This window comes from Notamacropus eugenii, chromosome 2 (assembly GCF_028372415.1).
Source record: "Notamacropus eugenii isolate mMacEug1 chromosome 2, mMacEug1.pri_v2, whole genome shotgun sequence".
NCBI classification, from domain to species: Eukaryota; Metazoa; Chordata; class Mammalia; order Diprotodontia; family Macropodidae; genus Notamacropus; species Notamacropus eugenii.
Window position 1 is genome coordinate 50,534,930 of NC_092873.1, and position 15,501 is coordinate 50,550,430.

The 15,501-nt window shown below is 45.2% G+C and overlaps 1 protein-coding gene across 7 annotated transcripts in view; it reads right to left on the bottom strand.

Moving 5' to 3' along the window:
- Positions 1-15,397, bottom strand: part of FKBP6 (FKBP prolyl isomerase family member 6 (inactive)) — a 51,485-nt gene extending 36,088 nt beyond the window's left edge. For 6 of the 7 annotated variants that reach the window (XM_072640227.1, XM_072640228.1, XM_072640230.1 and 3 more), the window contains exons 1-5: positions 15,164-15,382; positions 14,455-14,572; positions 14,035-14,124; positions 12,585-12,787; positions 5,348-5,467 (exon numbers count right to left, since the gene is read on the bottom strand). In XM_072640227.1, coding sequence (XP_072496328.1) covers positions 5,348-5,467; positions 12,585-12,787; positions 14,035-14,124; positions 14,455-14,572; positions 15,164-15,235 — 603 coding nt within the window. In that variant the 5' untranslated portion in view covers positions 15,236-15,382. Of the gene's footprint in view, positions 1-5,347; positions 5,468-12,584; positions 12,788-14,034; positions 14,125-14,454; positions 14,573-15,163 lie in introns of all 7 variants that reach the window. The other variant, XM_072640226.1, reaches the window with a different exon arrangement.
- Positions 15,398-15,501: the final 104 nt, after the last annotated feature.

The window sequence follows — 15,501 nt, forward strand, 5'->3', positions numbered from 1 at the left end:
CTGAGCTCGACTCGTCTCTTCACAGACTTGTCCCCATTAGCTGTTCTCACTCCTGGCCCAAGGTCTCTTCCGTGGCAGCTGGGATGGCTGCCAGCATGGTCTTCCCTTGAAGTCCCTGGCTCCAAGGGCCAAGCAGCACTGGGCTTCTGTTCCTCCTACTGAGAGGGAAGCCTGGCCTTAGGACAGTCAGGGTCTCCCAGGCTACATCTGCTGTGATCCAACAGCCTCAAGCCCCAGCTACCACTAACTCCCATGGCAGTCACTCTACCTTTCCTGACAGCTAGCTCCCTAATTCCCTGCCTTAAAATGCAGAAAGAGAAAAACATCCAGTTGAGCTACTCATTTACAATGAGGGGCTCGAAGGGGTAAAGGGGAGTTCACTGCATAGCTACATGTGCTTCCGAGGAGATGACCAGAAATGGCTGTTTCAGATAAGGGCTGGTCTTTGTATTCAAGACTTTTTGATGCTGACCATCATTTCCCCATATTCTTTCCTCCAGGAGAAAGCCAAGTCACAGGAGATCTTGCTGGAACACAGGCTGAAAAGTCAAGACAACTGAGAGGGAGGAAATACTGAAGACTGACTGATACAGTCCCACATGACCCATAAAGGGGAGGAGAGGAGACAGGAAACTCAGGGTTCTACTGCTACGATTCTCCGTTCTCTGCACTTGAGTGACAGACAATTCTTTAGTGTACTCTTGTCCTTCCATTCTTGGTGACATCAAAGCCTCTACTCATCACTGGCCTGACTCAAAGATTATCTCGGTTCGAGATCTGGGAAATACCTCCAAGTAGGAGCCAAGATGGTGGAGTAGCAGGGAAAAGTATAGTGACCTCCCCTCCTCCAAACAGACCTAGAAAACATTTTAAAAAAAGAATGCCAAAAATTGTCTGTACGTGTAATTGGAAAAAGATAAAATATGTTTTAATAAAAATACAAAATGTTTTAAAAAAAAAAAGATCTGCGCAGAGACTCATGCTAGTATCAATCCTGAGTCAGGAAGCAGGCTGAATGAAAGGGCAAACAAAAAGAATCCCCTCTCCTCTCCACAAAGAGCTGTTATGGAGACAGGGACGCTCAGGACACAAACGCTGAAGAAGAGGATTCCAAAATATCTACGAGCAAAACCTCCAAGAAAAAACCAGCCAGGGCATAAATGGACGGGATAAAGCATAACCCTAAAAAAGCAAAATCTTTAAAAGCTTTTATGAATGCAACAAAGTTTCTCTAAACCCCCTGTGTTTGAACTTCAGAGTTTTTACACAGCTCCGGTCCTTTTTCATCAGGAGTGTTTGGAAGCATTATACTACTCAGTTTTGTTGGGTAAGTGGTCCTCAGTTGTAAGGCTAAATCCCTTGCCTTCTGGAATATTGCATTCCAAGCCCTTCACTGCTTTGTTAGTGCTGGCTGCTAAAGTCATGTGAGATCCTGACTGTGATGCTGCAGTATCTGAATTCTCTCTTTCTGGCTGCTGCAGTATTTTTTCTTTGACCTGGAAACTGGAGTTAGGTTATGATCCTATTTCAAGAAATCTTACAAGAAACTTTCCACAACTTATAGAAAGAAGTGGAGAGCGAAGTGGAAGTGGAAAGAATTCACTGGTCAATTGTGAAAGAAAAACACAAAAACGTAAACACTAACGAACCATGACAAAGGATTAAACAAGACTAAACTGCTTCCATCCTAAATGGGAGGGTGCCACTTGTATCTTCTCTGAACCCCAACACCATCATGAAGGTTAGAGAGGGCCTGCGAGTGAATGTTATATCTTTATGGCCTTAAGAGTACAATGGAAAGAGAGAACGGAAAAGAAAAGGAGGAAAGGTTAGGAAAATGATCTTGTACAATTGAAGTTCCCAAGTGAGCTTCTCCACAAACAAGAAAGAGCCTGGGGGAGCGGCCAACACTTTTAGCTCCAAGGAGGGAACAAAAGACACACAGGTACAGAAATACATTCCACTCAACCGGGAATAGGAGGAAAGGGGAAGGTGCTATTACCCCCATTTTGCAGATGGGGAAATGGGCTCAGAGAGGAAACCCGCTTGCCCAGGGTCACAGAGCAATTTAGAATCTGATGTCCCTGCCTCCAAGAGCCAAGAGGCCCTGGGCCTCCACACAGGCTCACACCTGGCTCTGGCTCCTCAGGAGAAGGCCCCAGCTGTCCTCCTTGATGAGCTCACCAAGACAGGAACTTCCCTCTGTTAAGACACATGCAAAGCACAACTCACTAAGTGGCTTTTCCATACAAACAGCAACAGAGCAAGTTACCTGTGAACTAGTGTAAAAATAATGCCAGTGTGAAAGTTTTCACAAACACAGTTTGAAGGATGAGCACAAAGGCTCAAAAGCTGTGTCTGGGCCCACCCACCCACCCAGGATGTCCCAAGGGTTCTGGGGCAGCTTTGAGCTTGAAGAGCCTAACACCACGCCCATATAGCAGGGACGCCCCACACTCCAAAAGCCAGACACAAGGCCAAGGAGGTGGCACAGACCGCGACTTTGCCTTCCTGGCCTTGCCTCTGTGTGACAGAAACAATGTCCACCAAGGTCCCTGCGGTGGAGGTGCAGCTAGCTTCTTCCCCTAAAAGGCTGAGGAAGTTGTTCCAGAGACCTGACTGGTGAAGCAAGCTCAGGCTCAAGGCCGTGACGAGGGTTCCCAGTCACCTAAGGTCACGAATGAGGCAGGCCTGGAGGGGGGGAGCGGGGGGGGGGGGGGGGGGGTTAGAGATTATCATAAACCACAGGAAGTTCCAAATATGCCAATGATCAGAAAAATGAGACAAATTAATGATGTGTTCATTGTAACTGGAGAGAAAATATATCTGTCAAATAAATGGGAAAAAATCATAGGAGAGAAAATAGACGGGCTTGATTATGTAAGAATAAAAGTATTTTTACATAACAAAAACCAACCATGATAGAAAAATTGAGGAAAAACTTTACAGTACATGTACCTGGTAAAATTCTGATCTAGAAAATACATCAGGAATTAACATGAATTTACACCGTAATATCTATTACTGTATCGAACATAAATGGATAAATATACGATCCTGCAGGTGTTTGTTAAAGTTATCAACAACCACTTGAAAAACTGTTTAAACTCCAATAACTGAGAAGTAAAAATTAAAACAACTCTGAGGTCTCGCCTCACATCCAAATCGGCAAAGTGAGGTCACAATGATAACATTCAATCCTGACTTGGCTGTGGGGAAACAGTCACAGCACTGGAGCTAGATCTGGGAACTGGGACATTCTGGAACACAGACTGTACACGCTTTGGAGGGGAAATAAGATGTAGCTCTACAGAAACACTCCGCAAGGCTTTGATGGGAAAGGCTATAGCACACAAGTCTAACAGTTTGAGAATGGTTGAATAAATTGTTTATTAGTGCAAGGGAATGGTGCTATGCTTAAAAATCAAATATGAAAAATCCAAAGAAATAAAGCAAGCTCATGACAGCCCAGAGCTACCGTTCTGGATCTATACAGATCTATATGAACGTCTCTACATCTCTACAAGTTTCCTTTTTGGTTCCTTCTCCAATGAAGGGTTTCTTCTACGAACATCAGAATGTGGTTTACATCTAGGTATCCACAAAAATGTTTAAGGCTTCCTCATAGGGCCACTCATGCGCCACATACACTGAATATGTTGGGTCTAACTCTTCATGACCTTGTGGACCAACTGTTCATGGGGTTTCTTGGCAGAGATACTGGGGGTTTGCCATTTCCTTTTCCAGTTTTATGCTGGCAGGGGTTAAGTGACTTGCCTGGGGTCACACAGCAAGTAAGTCTGAACACTGGTGTTTCTAGCTCCAGGCCCAGAGCTCTATCCACTGTGCTACCTACCTGCCCCATACCGAATATAGGTCCAACTCAATCTAGCCTAACAAAACAAGAACCTACAAAGGACGTGAACTTGATCCTATGATAAACCAAGACAACTGTCCTCCCCTCTAGTAAGCTGCTACCTCTCAACCTCCCCTCTCACTAGAAGAAAGCACTCAGGGATGCTTAAGAGGTGGAGAACCCCCCCCCCCCTTTCCTTTCTGTCATCCTCCAGACTTAAAGAGTATTACCCTAGATGTGAAGCTTCCCCTATACTACTATGGTTGCTAGACCTCCACAGTCCCCACAACTCACAGTACCAACTGTGTGGCCCCAAGCAAATCACTTAATCCTGTTTGCCTCAGTTTCCCTATCTGTCAAATGAGCTGGAAAAGGAAATGGCAAACCACTCCAGTACCTTTGCCAAGAAAACCCCAAATGGGGTCATGAAGAGTTAGACATGACTGAAAAACAAAGAGAACAGCTGAGTTTGAGGAGGTGGTGACAAGATATCCATGTCTAAAATGAAACCCAGTGACTAGGAAGAGATCTCTGGGCTTATTGAGTCTAGCACATACCCCAAAAAGAATCCCCACTGCGATATATCCACACCGTATCGTTCAGCCTGTGTGCAGATCTCCAGTCAGGAGGAACCTACTGTTTCCCAAGCCAGCTCATTTCCTGGGACACGCCTTGAACACTTTTTCACCCCTAAAATAAAATTTTCCTGCCAAACGTCTTCAAGGATACCACCAGTTTCCCAGACAGGAAATCTTGAAGTGATCACAAATTCATCCCCTTTTATAGGGGGTGAGGGCCTAAGACCATGTGCAGGTGCATGACCTGAGAGTGACACTTTGGACAGGACAGGACACTTTGGACAGAAAGGCCAAAAGGGCCAGCTTTTGACACAGGAAGATATGATCAACAGTGTTAATCTCTCCATTTCCCAAACATACTGTGGCCCCTGAATAAATCTATTGCTGCTCTACAATTACCTTTTATGCTAACAGTTAATTTGTTGGGTGGAAGAAAGGAGAGCCTCTGTGACATGCCATAAACTCAATGAATTAACAACAAAGACAAATGTGAACATTGGTCCTTGGGAGAAAAGGCCATAGGAACATTTGACAAAGCAAAGCAGGAACAGAGATACAAGTACAAGGTCAGGAGGTCTGCCCCAAAGAGAGAAACTACAACAGAGCATGGTCATGTAGGCCGATAAGCAAATGACGGTGTGCAGGGTCCCTGAAGCTCTGTGGCCTGGCTCACCCGAGTGTAGGAGTGCATCCCAGGGGACAAGCAGAGGAATCTATTAATAAAAGAGAGACAGAGGAACCACAGGGGGACCCAGCCTGCAGATGCAAATTACCCAGCAGCCACTGCCACACCTGGCACCCAGCTCTGACAACCACCAGCAAGGACTTGCTAGCATGTACACTACTTATTCAAAACAGGTGCGGTGCCCTTCCCTTAGGGACAAAAGAGGTGGCTGCCCACAGGATCTCTTACCCTTTTGTATCTCTCCTTGGCATCATGAAAACGGTTCTGGCGAAAGAGGTAGTTGCCAAATTCCCTCTCTGTGCCAGCCACCTTCAGCACCTTCTCGAGTGGGAATACATCCTGCTGCTTCTGAGGGATCAAAAACAAAGGCTTGTGTGGTGATACCACTAAGCTCAAGGGCTCGGCCACTACATGGCCAAGGGTCGTTCACAGAGATAGGATTTCAAACATCTTGGTCTGACCAGACTTGGCTGAAATGCTGAATTCACTAAGGTTCCCAGAGCTGCCCAGGGGAGAAAAGGGAAACCAGATCAATGTCTGCCTTATGACCTGAGGGAGGAAGCACATCTGCCCTGACTAACCACAAGAGTTCAGACCCCAAGTGTCACCTTCAGATCCTACCCATCCCCTGATACCCTGACTGGGGAGGGCCCCACAGTTGGCTCACAGATGTCTCCTCTGCAAACACCTGTGACTCAGACTGCTGTGCCCCTTGCACCCCCCCAAGTGGCATCCACCTCAGGCCCACCCTGCCCTCTGCACACCCCCCACTGCTGGTAAACTGCTCTTCCTAGCAGACCTCTCCCTCTGGCATCATTTCCATCCACCTGCACCCATGCTGGACACGTACCCTGTACCTCCTCCCTCTCTGCCCTCAGTCTGAAAAATCAAGCCAGTAGGAGGGGAGGACATACTCCTGTCATCACTCCCAGCTCCCTCCTCTGTTGCCATCTTCCCACATCCTGCCCTCTTTGGATGCTCACATTGAGCCCTCAATAGCACCCATCCAGAGGTGGTGGCTGTTACCTGCTGGAGCCCAGCTCACTTGCCCTCCTGTTTTACTGGTTTCCTGTCCACCCTAATCTCTGTCCTCCTACTCAGGTGTCCCTAGTCAGGGGAGTTGTTCAGAAGAGGCCTTGATCCACTGACTCCCCAGCACTCCCAGCCTCAGCCCATTTCATTCAATCACAGAGGACAAGAGGGCACATAACAGTGACAATCAAACATAGGGAAATTCATTAGTCAAGTCTTATGGGAGAGGGGAGCCTACCATCAGCTCCAAAGGACTGGTTGTCCCTGGTATCCCTTTACAATAATCAGGAGACAGCCTTGAGGAATATGACCCATGGCAGCCAGGAAGAAAGACCCCAGGCATTGAAAGGGAACCACTCCTTGCCTCTACCAGAAGTAAAGGGATCTCCACTTTGCAGGGGGGTTACTTGCCCAGAAGGAGACCTCATGCATTCAGGAGGAAGCTGGTCCAGAAGTCTTGGTGTGAGATAGCCTTGAACAAGGAGAGACTCAGAGGGGGCAGAGCCAAGATGGCAGAGTAACAGCATACACTTTTTAGAGTACTCCCGCCAAGCCCAGTCAAATACCTGTAAAAAACGGTTCTAAACAAATTCTGGAGCTGCAGAACCCACAGAATGATGGAGTGCAGCAAATCTCCAGACTAAGACAGACTGGAAGGTCACCGGGTAATGTCTATCAAGCCACAGTGGGAGCAGAGTGCAGTCCAGCACGGGCCACATGGGCACAGATGCGACCTGAACAGGCCTTGGCAAGACTGAATCTCTCACATCTGTGATGCTTTCCAGACTTCAGGACCCCAAAACACTGAGGATAAATTGGAAGGTCAGTGGGAAAAGCCTGTGGGACCAGTGTGAGAAAGTGGAGTGGTCTTGCCTCAGCCCCAGGGCGGCTGAGGGGGAAAGGGGGAGAAACCCTCTGCAGCCAAAGCAGCAGCAGGAGCAGCTACAGTCACTGTTTCTAGAGCTCTAGATCCACAGATTGTGGGGAGAATCAAGAGAGTGACAGTACAACCCCCACCCCCACTGGAACAGAGACATACCCTTGACAAAGAGCTCAGAAGTCAAATAAATGGCTGGGGAAATAAGTAAAAACCGAAAAAAGAATCAGACTATAAAATTTTACGTTGGTGACAAGGAAGACAAAAGCATGCAAACACAAAGCTCCTCCACCCAAAGCCATCAAGAAAAATACGAATTGGTCTCAGGCTGTGGAAGAGCTCAAAAAGGATTCTGAAAATCAAGTAAGAGAAGCAGAGCAAAAACTGGGAAGAGAAAAGAGTCAACTGCTTGTTAAAGGGGACCCAAAAAATGCTGAAGAAAATAACACTTTAAAAAAATAGAGTAACCCAAATGCAAAAGATCCAAAAAGCCAATGAGAAGAAGAGTGCCCTAAAAGCAGAATTGGCCAGATGGAAAAGGAGGTCCAAAAGCTCCCTGAAGAAAATGATTCCTTAAAGATTAGAATGGAGCAGATGGAAGCTAATGACTTTATGAAAAATCAAGAAATCATAAAACAAAACCAAAGGAATGAAAAAATAGCAGACAATGTGAAATATCTCATTGGGAAAACACCTCACCTGGAAAACAGATCCAGGAGAGACAGTTTTAAAATTATAGGACTACCTGAAAGCCACGATCAAAAAAAGAGCCTAGACATCATCTTTCATGAAATTATCAAGGAAAACTGCCCTGAGATTCTAGAACCAGAGGGCAAAATAAATACAGAAAGAATCCATTGATCACCTCCTGAAAGAGATCCCAAAAGGAAAACTACTAGGAACATTGTAGCCAATTTCTAGAGTTCCCAGGTCAAGGAGAAAATATTTCAAGCAGCCGGAAAAAAACAATTAGAGTACTATGAAAATACAATCAGGATAACACAAGATCTAGCAGCTTCTACACTAAGGGAGGGAAGGGCTTGGAATATGATATTCCAGAAGTCAAAGGAACTAGGATTAAAACCAAGAATCACCTACCCTGCAAAACTGAGTATAATACTTAAGGAGAAAAAATGGTCATTCAGTGAAATAGAGGACTTTCAAGCATTCTTGATGAAAAGACCAGAGCTGAATAGAAAATGTGACTTTCAAACACAATGATCAAGAGAAGCATGAAAAGGTAAACAGGAAAGAGAAATCATAAGGGACTTACTAAAGTTGATCTGTTTACATTTCTACATGGAAAGATCATATTTGTAACTCTTGAGACTTTTCTCAGTATGTGGGTAATTGAAGGGATTATATACATATAGACTGAGGGCACAGGGTGAGTTGAATAGGAAGGGATGATATCTAAAAAAACAAAATTGAGGGATGAGAGAAGAATATATTGGAGAGAGAAATGGAATGGGGCAAATTATCTCTCATAAAAGAGGCAAGAAAAAGCTTTTTCAATGGAGGGGAAAAGGGGGAGGTGAGAGGGAAAAAGTGAAACTTATTCTCATCATATTTGGCTTAAGAAGGGAATAACATGCACACTCAATTTGGTATGAAAATCTATCTTACACTATGGGAAAGTAGGGGAGAAGGGGATAAGTGGGGTGTGGGGGAATGACAGAAGGGAGGGCAAATGAGAGGAGGGAGAAATTAGAAATAAACACTTTAGGGGAGGAACAAGATCAAAAGAGAAAATAGAAGAAATGGGGAGCAGGACAGAATGGAGAGAAATATAGTTAGTCTTTCACTACATGACTTATATGGAAGTCTTTGGCACAACTACTCATGTATAATCTACATTAAATTGCTTGCCTTCTTGGTGGAGATGGGTGGGAAGGGAGGAAGGGAGAGCAGTTGGAACTCAAAGTTTTAAAAACGAATGTTAAAAATTGGTTTTACATGCAACTGAGAAGTAAGAAATACAGGTCATGGGGTACAGAAATCTATCCTTCCCTACAAGAAAACAGAGGAGATGAGGAAAAGGGAAGAGAGGAGAGTAATAGAAGGGTAGATTTGGGGAAGGGATAATCAGAATGCATGGTGTCTTGGGGTGGAGGGAGGGGAGAGATGGGGAGAAAATCTGAAACTCAAAATCTTGTGGAAATGAATGTTGAAAACTAAAAATAAATAAATTTTTAAAAAGTTAAAAAAAGAGAGAGAGACTTAGCTTTCTGTCTCAAAGAGAGCTGGTTAAGATAATTTGGAGTCTAGCTTGAGAAAGCCCACTCCAAGTAGTCACTCTGCTCAGAGAAGCAATGTGAAGATACCACGAGAAAAGAAAGACTGTCCCCACCCTGCTGTAGCAAAAGCGTGTGTCCCCTCTGAGTGTAGACTTCTTTACCGACTCCATATGTGTGCCTACTCCTCCCACTGACACCACATGGACTGGTAAGAGGGCACACAAGGTTCATGGGGATGTGCTTTGGAGCTCCTTTAATTTTAGGATTTCCGAAGAGTACCTGGAAAACTCTCTGGGGGACCTGGCCTGAGAATGCAAGTTGAGGTGAAAGGGATGATAACTCCCAGAGGGGGATCCTACACCAGGATCTGTGTTGCTATCCCTCCCAAAGTCTCTGGCCTCCTAGCTCATTAACCTTCTTGGCCACGATGATCTGCACCTTCACTCCACCTCGTCCACACACAGGGAAGGCCACGCCCTACTCTGAAAATCCTCTCTCAGACCATCCACAACCTTCCATCTCTCCTTCTGGGTCAGATTCCACACACTCCAACTATCTTACTTCATGACCCACATTCCAGTCTCCCTTTCAGAAATCTCTCTTCAAAGAAAGCTGGTTGCTAAAACAGAAACAATGAGACAGTGACACATCCATCCCAGAACACGTGAACTGAGAAAGAGGTTTCAAGGGGGTTTGGAGAAAAGATAGATAGCATCCAATGACCTAAAATTCTATTGAGGAAGGGAATCCTAAATTGTTGGAAGACTTCCAACACTGAAACTCTAAAAATAACAATGGAAATGCTATTTAAAGAAACCATTGCGACTGTGTAATAAAATGTGAAAGCAGGGGCAAGTAATGGAGGAACAATACAAAAAAAAGAGTCCTATAGTCCTGTGAAAAAGCATCAGGAGCATTAGAGTTCAGAAGGTGCTGAGACTGAGAGATATAAAAATTATTAAAGTTCCTTTATGTTACATTGAAGGCAAAAGGAAACTCAAAGGAAGGAAAAAGGAGCCCAGCTCAGGATGGATGGGTGAGCCAGAAGGTAAAGCAATTCAACTTGCCATGTTCTCTTTGAACGAAGGGGAATGATTTTGCAGTGAGGAACTAGAACACTGTTCCCCAGAGAGTTAAAGTGCAAGACAAGGTGATAAGAAAGCATCAACTTGCCCCTAGTGAGTTGAGATCCTCAGGAGCCACTACTGGAGGCCTGAATGAGCATGTGGACAAGACTGCTCAGGCATGTCTGTGAAGACCACCCAGCACAGGAGAGATGCCACAGGACTGAAAAAGGCCCAAACCTATGCCCATTTTATAAAATAACAGGAAGTGGGGGAATTCTGCATGCTACAGACCAGGGAACTTGACCTCATTCCTCACAAAACTCCAGTTATAATTTCTATTTTGTGTCTTTAAAAATTAATATAACTTTTTTTAATCAAGAAAAATCTATTTCCCCTCACCAACAAAGCCTTTGTAATGAATTAGTCATAGTCAAATTTCAGCATTGGCTATGACCAAAAGAAATGTCTCAACCTGAACCAAGTCTACCCCCAACTCTCAGAAAGTGGACAGCACGCTTCTCCATGAGTCTACTGGAACCATGGTTGGTCACTGCTTTGAGAAGCATTCTCAAGTCTTTCCAAGGTGTCTTCAGAATGCTTTATTCTACAAATTATCACTTTACTCTCAATAGTTCAAACAAACCTTTCCAAATCTCTGTGATTTCTAACCGCTCAATAGTAATCCATTTACATTCTTTTACTGTCCTCTTTGGTCAGCTTGGCCAACCTGATGCATGAAGTAGACTCTCTAGTGGCTTTAATCACATTTCCCTAATTATTAGTGAGTTGGAGCATGGTTTTTCACATGGCTATTGATAGCTTGGATCTCTTCTTCAGAAAACTGCTTGCTCATAGCCTTTGACCATTTCTCAATCTGGAAATGACTCTTATTCTTATAAATCGTAATCTGTTCCCAGTCAATCTTAGAGACAAAGTATTTATCAGCAAAACTTGCTGCCAAGATCCTTCCCTGACACCAGTTATCTACTTCTCTTCTTCTCATTTTAGCCTTGATTTTGTTTGTGCAAAACCTTTTTAATTTTATATAATCAAATCATTTGCTTTGGTCACATGCTCTTCAGAGCCCCCAAAGCTATCTTCTCACTTGCTCCTTTATTTGTTTATAGTGTCATCCTTGAAGTATATGCCATGCATGAACTCATTTGGAGCTTATCTTGCTATTCCAGGGTGTAATACGAAGGGAATGGTTTATCAACACTTAGGCAATCTATGATCATTAAGAGCCAGTATAGCCTCATTCAGAATAGGTCATGCCAAGCTAACCTCATTTCCTTTTTCTTGACAAAGTAGTTATATTTAAATATTAGGGGAATATCATACAAGTAGAAGACTTAGATTTCTACCAAGTATTTGACAAAATAATGGTTTCCCTGTGGACAAAACAGAAAGATGTGAACCATGCAACTGGATGAATGACCAGAACCAGAATCAGTGTCTCCCTGAGGAGGGGTCTCTAAGAGACTGCCCCAGAGAAGTCTTTTCTTGCCTCTGTGCAAGTTAAAGTTTGTTTCAATGAACTACAAGAAAGCACAGATGTTGTGACTGTGAAAGCAGCCAGATGACAGAGCTATGATGGTCAATGCATCAGATGAGACAATCAGGATCTTGTATATTGGTGATGGGTTAAAACAATGGGTAAAATCTAGGAAGGTGAATTCTGAAAGGATAAATGTTAATACATATAGGTTTTCAGGTGAATACTATACAACCACTTGCAGAGGTTGTCACAGGTGGAATCCGTGGCCAAGAAGAATTGTCCTAAAAGGTTTCCAAGTCCTTTCCAACACAGATTCTGTTTAAAGATGGTAAATATGTGATCAGGAATTTAAAATAAGAAATGGTGCAATTAGATGGTGGAAATCATATCACATTGATTTTTAAAACAACTTCATGTAGGTAAACAAACATATACATTGTCTGACAGACTATTTGGGAAGCAAGGTTAGTAATTGGGGAAAATTGTTAAATAAATGAATTCATTCAACTTAGCTAACACCTTCACTCCCACCACAATACATCTGTGAAGACCTTTTCACATCCATTACCTCATCTGATTTATTAAAAACACAAAATACATGAAGTTGAGGGGTCCCCTTCTCCACCAGCAAAGGCTTCAGAATGGAAGCAGAGAATTGGAAGATCAGAAGAACATAAAGAAACAAACGCCTCTGGGCAGGATACCGAGGCCAGACAGAGGTCTAGTGAAGTAAGGTCTGCTCTCAAAGACTTACAGCAGTAAGGGCGAAGAATTTGTCCGACTCAGCAGAGTCCAGGAAGTCCAGCAGCTCCAATTCAAACAAGACTGTGGTGTTGGGCGGAATCAAGGGTGGGCAGCCCAGTGCCCCATAGGCATAGCGAGGCTTGAAGAGAAATCGGGCCAGCTCACCTTTGCGCATTGTCAACAGGCCCACCTCCATTCCCCACAGGGTTATCTCTGGAACAGAAAAGGCAGAGGGTGGATTTAAGCCTGCCTATTCCCAGCTTTCCAAAGGAGGAAAAAGAAAATGATCGTCTTCAATTATGCACCAAATGACTGTTTAGGTGAGTTCACTCTGAGAATCAAAGGCTAATAACAATGAAACAGAAGCCAGGCATTTGAGTCCCTGTTCTAGATGGTAACTACGGTTTCCCCAGCAATCTGTCATGGGTCCTCTCACCTCAACTATTCTAACAGCTTCCTAATTGGATGCTGCTTCTAATCTCCCTGCCTCCCATTCCACAGTTACCTAAATGATTACCTATCAGCCATTGTGGAAAACTATTTGGAACTATGTCCCAAGTCACAAAACTGTATGCAGCAACACCTCTACTGGGCCCACACTTCAAGGAGATAGAAGAGGAAAAGGACCCACATATACAAAATTATTTACAAGACACTCTTTTTGTAATGGCAGAGAACTAGACACTAAAGGGGTGTCCATCAACTGGTCTAATCATGTTATGGGATGTGAATATCATGAAGTCTCCTGTGCCAGAAGGAATGGTCAAAGGGAGAGTTTTCTCTTAGAGAAACCTGGGAGCACTTTTATGAACTGACAGACCCAATAAGGATAATACTATAAAGGCAGAGGACTTTGAAAGACTTAAGGATTCTGGTCAATGTAATGCCAGATCCCAGCTGCAGACGCCTAATGACGAGGCCTGCCACCTGCCTCCTAATGAAAAAGTGATGAACTTAGTGCACAGATGAAATACAAACTTCTGGAGAGGGCCAACGCAGGCATTTGTTTTGAGGGACAGAATATTTGTTACAAGAATTTCTTTTTTTCCCCCAATATGGGGAAGAGGACTGGAAGAATGGGAGGGAGTTTTAAGTGAATTTCACTTGCTTTAAGTGAAATAAAAGTTTTTAAAATCATTCACCTGACATGCACCACTCTCCTAGTCAAGTCAGAAGGCTTCCTCTAGAATTGACTCCAGAATCAAATATAAACTCCCACCTTTTAAACACTTTTTCCAATCTGGCCCCAACCCATCTTTGGAACCTGATTTGACAATGATGCCACAGACCAGTCAGACTACACTGTCTGCTCTTCCTCACACACAACACTCCCACCTTTCATCTGCCAACCTGTCTGGCACACAATCCCACTTCATCTCCCCTCTGAGAATCCCTTCCTTTCTTCAAGATTTTGCTCAAGCAAAAACCAAAACAACAACAGTCCCCAGCCTTGCCCTCACCTTCTCCGAGCTTCATTAGCCGAGGGATCTTCCTGTAGCAGTTGGTGTCGAAGGGTTTGTCCATGTGCTCCAGGTACCCAGAGTATTTCACTGAAATTGATCATGAGAGAAAGCTGGTGAAATTTACATGGGACCAAATCCATGAGCAAAGCCAGCCCAGCCTACATCACTAGCCAGGAGACTGTACCTCACCAAAGTAGATGGCAAAAGAAGGTGGTCCCTGGCAGACTGTCTGGCCCCTTGGCCAGGGATCCCCTAACTGGCTACCTCTATGGCCAGGTTTTTCACTGGCTTTAAGTCCTGTACAGATGGCCCTATACTAAGTACCCAAACGAGGTTTGATGCTCTGGAATACAAGTAAAACATTCATACTGGTTTGACTCCCCTGCCAAAGTGAGTGCACCCAGGGGCTGGTCATACCTAACACGGAAGCATCTGGGGTCACCAAGTCTCCAGCCCCCTCACGGATGACCTCCTTTAACACTCCTCTGTCTCCAGTGACATCCTGCATCCGCTGGCTCAATCTCTGGTAGGGAGACTGTAAGGGGGCAGTCAGGGAAGAAGCAGGTCATTATCCCCAAGAGCCCAAGCCTTATCCCCCCTTACCCCCAGAGGGGCAGCAGGGGTCACAAAAGCCCACCCGAGGTCACACGTGGAGGAAGCAATCAGGATCTAAATCTAGTCCTAAAAAGTGTAAGATCACAGAGCTGGAAGGGGCCAGGGTGCTCTACCCCCCCACCTCCCAACTTTACAGAAAAGGAAACTGAGGTAGGAGGAAGTGACTTAATATCATAGGATCCTAGGGTTGTTAAGGGCCCGGAACCCTCCTCCTATCCCCCATTTACAGGGAAGGAAACTGAGGCAGGGGAGAGGAGTAAGTAAATTTCACAGGATCACAGAGCTGGAAAGACCCAGGGCCCCCTCTAGTCCACTCCACTCCCCCATTTTACAGAGAAGGGAGCTTAAACTGCCTCCTCCAAATCCCAATTCCTGGCGCTCTTTCCTCCCCCTACTATGGGGCGCCGGAGCAAGCCACGTGATCTCTCTGTGCCTCAGTTTCCCTCTCTGTAAAATTGGAGTTCCGAAAGACAAACCCCCCCCCTCCCTCAAGGTCCCCCTCCGCGCGCACCAGCTCTCCCGCGTCTTCGCGGTCCAGGACCGGCATCAAGTCGTTCAGAGACGTCACCTGAGGCTCCGCCATCTCGTCCTCGAGCCTGTAAGACGACCGCGGCAGCTGTTACCCCCGAGAGCGCATGCGCGCGCAGGGCCCACGGCGCAGGCTCTTGAGACCTCCCCCAGCTCCCGCCCACACGCACCCCGCCCAACCAATCAGCCGTCTCCCATTGACTCTCAGGTGTGAGCCTCGCAGCCAATCATCGCCCAGAGTTGAGTAAGGCGTAGGTTGTAAGGCACGTGTTTCCCCAGGCCCAGAAGAGCGTCGTCAGTTTCACTTACCCCTCCCCCACC